The sequence below is a fragment of the Propithecus coquereli genome, unplaced genomic scaffold (genome assembly GCF_000956105.1).
Source record: "Propithecus coquereli isolate 6110/MARCELLA unplaced genomic scaffold, Pcoq_1.0 Scaffold425, whole genome shotgun sequence".
NCBI classification, from domain to species: Eukaryota; Metazoa; Chordata; class Mammalia; order Primates; family Indriidae; genus Propithecus; species Propithecus coquereli.
The window spans coordinates 421714-423706 of record NW_012150008.1 but is presented as its reverse complement, the minus strand read 5'-3'; the positions used below and the strand labels follow the sequence as shown (position 1 = coordinate 423706).

The following is a 1993-nucleotide window of genomic DNA, read 5'->3' as shown; positions in this document are numbered from 1 at the left end:
TCCGCCACCAGCGCGTCCACACCGAGGAGAGGCCGTACCGCTGCGGCCAGTGCGCCAAGGCCTTCACGCAGAGCGCGCACCTGGCGCAGCACCGGCGCGTGCACACGGGCGAGCGGCCCTACGCCTGCCCGGACTGCGGCGCGCCCTTCAGCCAGAGCGCCTCGCTGGCCGAGCACCGGCGCATCCACACGGGCGAGAAGCCCTACGCCTGCAGCCGGTGCGCCAAGGCCTTCACGCAGGTGTCGCACCTGACGCAGCACCAGCGCACGCACACGGGCGAGCGGCCCTACGCGTGCCCGGACTGCGGCAAGCGCTTCGGCCACCGCTCGCACCTCCTGCAGCACCGCTTCGTGCACACGGGCGAGCGGCCCTACAAGTGCCCGCAGTGCGGCGCCGCCTTCGGCCACGTGTCCTGCCTCATCGAGCATCAGAAGATCCACACCGGGGAGCGGCCCTACAGGTGCGCGGACTGCGGCAAGGCCTTCAGCCAGGGCTCGGCCCTGGCGCTGCACCGGCGCACGCACACCGGCGAGCGGCCCTACGCCTGCCCCGCGTGCGGCAAGGCCTTCAGCAACCGCTCCTACCTGGTCCAGCACCACATCGTGCACACCGGCCAGAAGCCCTACGAGTGCGGCGGCTGCGGGAAGGCCTTCAGCTTCTCCTCGGCGCTCATCCGACACCGGAGGACCCATGCACACGAGAAGCCCTACTCTAGCGTGGCCGGCGTGGGGACACCTTTGCCCGGCTCCCACACCTGACTCAACACCTGAGCGTTCACAGCGGGGAGAAGCCTGTGAACAGTGGCGCCCTCGCAGAAACCCGCCCGGACCAGCAGAAGATGAAGGGTCGAGGTTGCAGGGCGCACACGCCAGGCGCTTCACCAACCGTTTTGTGTGCCTAGTTTCCAGCCTCACCACCTGTGGGGGACCTACCACATCACCCCCATACTGCCCCCAAGGAAACCGAGGCTCAGAGAAGCTCAGTAACTTGCCCCAGCTCACACAGTGGGGAGCACACAGCCCTGGGACTGGCCCCCACGTCTGCCGGCCTCCCCTCACCTGCCTCCCCGCTGCAAAATTATGAACGCGGCGCAGTTCCGAGGGGCTCTGGCTGGCCTTTTCGCTGTTGATGACATGATTGAATAGGCACTTGCTCAGTGGTTTTAATTGGATTAAGAGAATAAAAACGTTTGGCTCCTTTGGTAAATAAAGTTGGCATATTTATTAAAGGAGCGGAGTCTGAAGAAGAAATCGAGATTGACTAAGAAAAATGAGTGGGAGAGATTCAGAGTAGGAAATTGTTCTGGAAGAAGTGAGTGGCTCTCCTCTGACCGAGCTATGAAAGATTTTTAGAGCGGATCCAGTCTGTTTCTCAGTATGAGGAACCACCTTCCCCCACCCCACATCTCTTTCCCCCCAACTTAAAGACCTGACTCCAGTGATTACAGCAGTTAGCTCCTGCTGTGTAACAAATTGGCCACTCGTCCATTTAATATTTCTTACACTTGGACAGGTCAGCTGGGTGGCTCTGTTGGTCTGGACCAGGCTTGGGTACCTCGGCTGGACCCACGTGCACATCTGCAATCAGCTGTGGGTCAGATGGGGGCTGGCTGGTTCACGAGGGCTCAGCTGGGCCAAGTCACTCTCCTGGTGACTCACATCTAACCTGGCGCGTTCTCAGAGAGGCAGCACGGGGCCTGAGAGAGAGTCGACACACACAGGCACAGTTTCAAGCCTCTGATGGTGTCGTGTTTGCATCTAGTCCCACGGGCACAAGCCTCATAGCCAAGGCCAGGAGCAACGTAGGCAGAGCCTGCCCGAGAGCGTGCCCAGAGGAGGGGTGAACAGTGGCAGCCATGAATGCACCCCACCTGCTACAGTGGGGAGACGAAAGTCACTAACGTAATCGCATAACTGCACGAAACTTTGATCTTTATGAAATTATTTTATGGGGGATACATTCATGTGGTCCACAATTTATAGAGTAAAAAAAA

General features: G+C 60.1%; 1 protein-coding gene across 1 annotated transcript in view; it reads left to right on the top strand.

The window, feature by feature from the left end:
- The window catches only part of ZNF835 (zinc finger protein 835), a 1611-nt gene extending 853 nt beyond the window's left edge, over positions 1–758 (top strand). The window contains exon 2 of the mRNA XM_012653587.1: positions 8–758. Within this exon, the coding sequence (XP_012509041.1) occupies positions 8–758 (751 nt within the window). The remainder of the gene's footprint in view (positions 1–7) is intronic.
- The last annotated feature ends 1235 nt before the right edge of the window (positions 759–1993 follow it).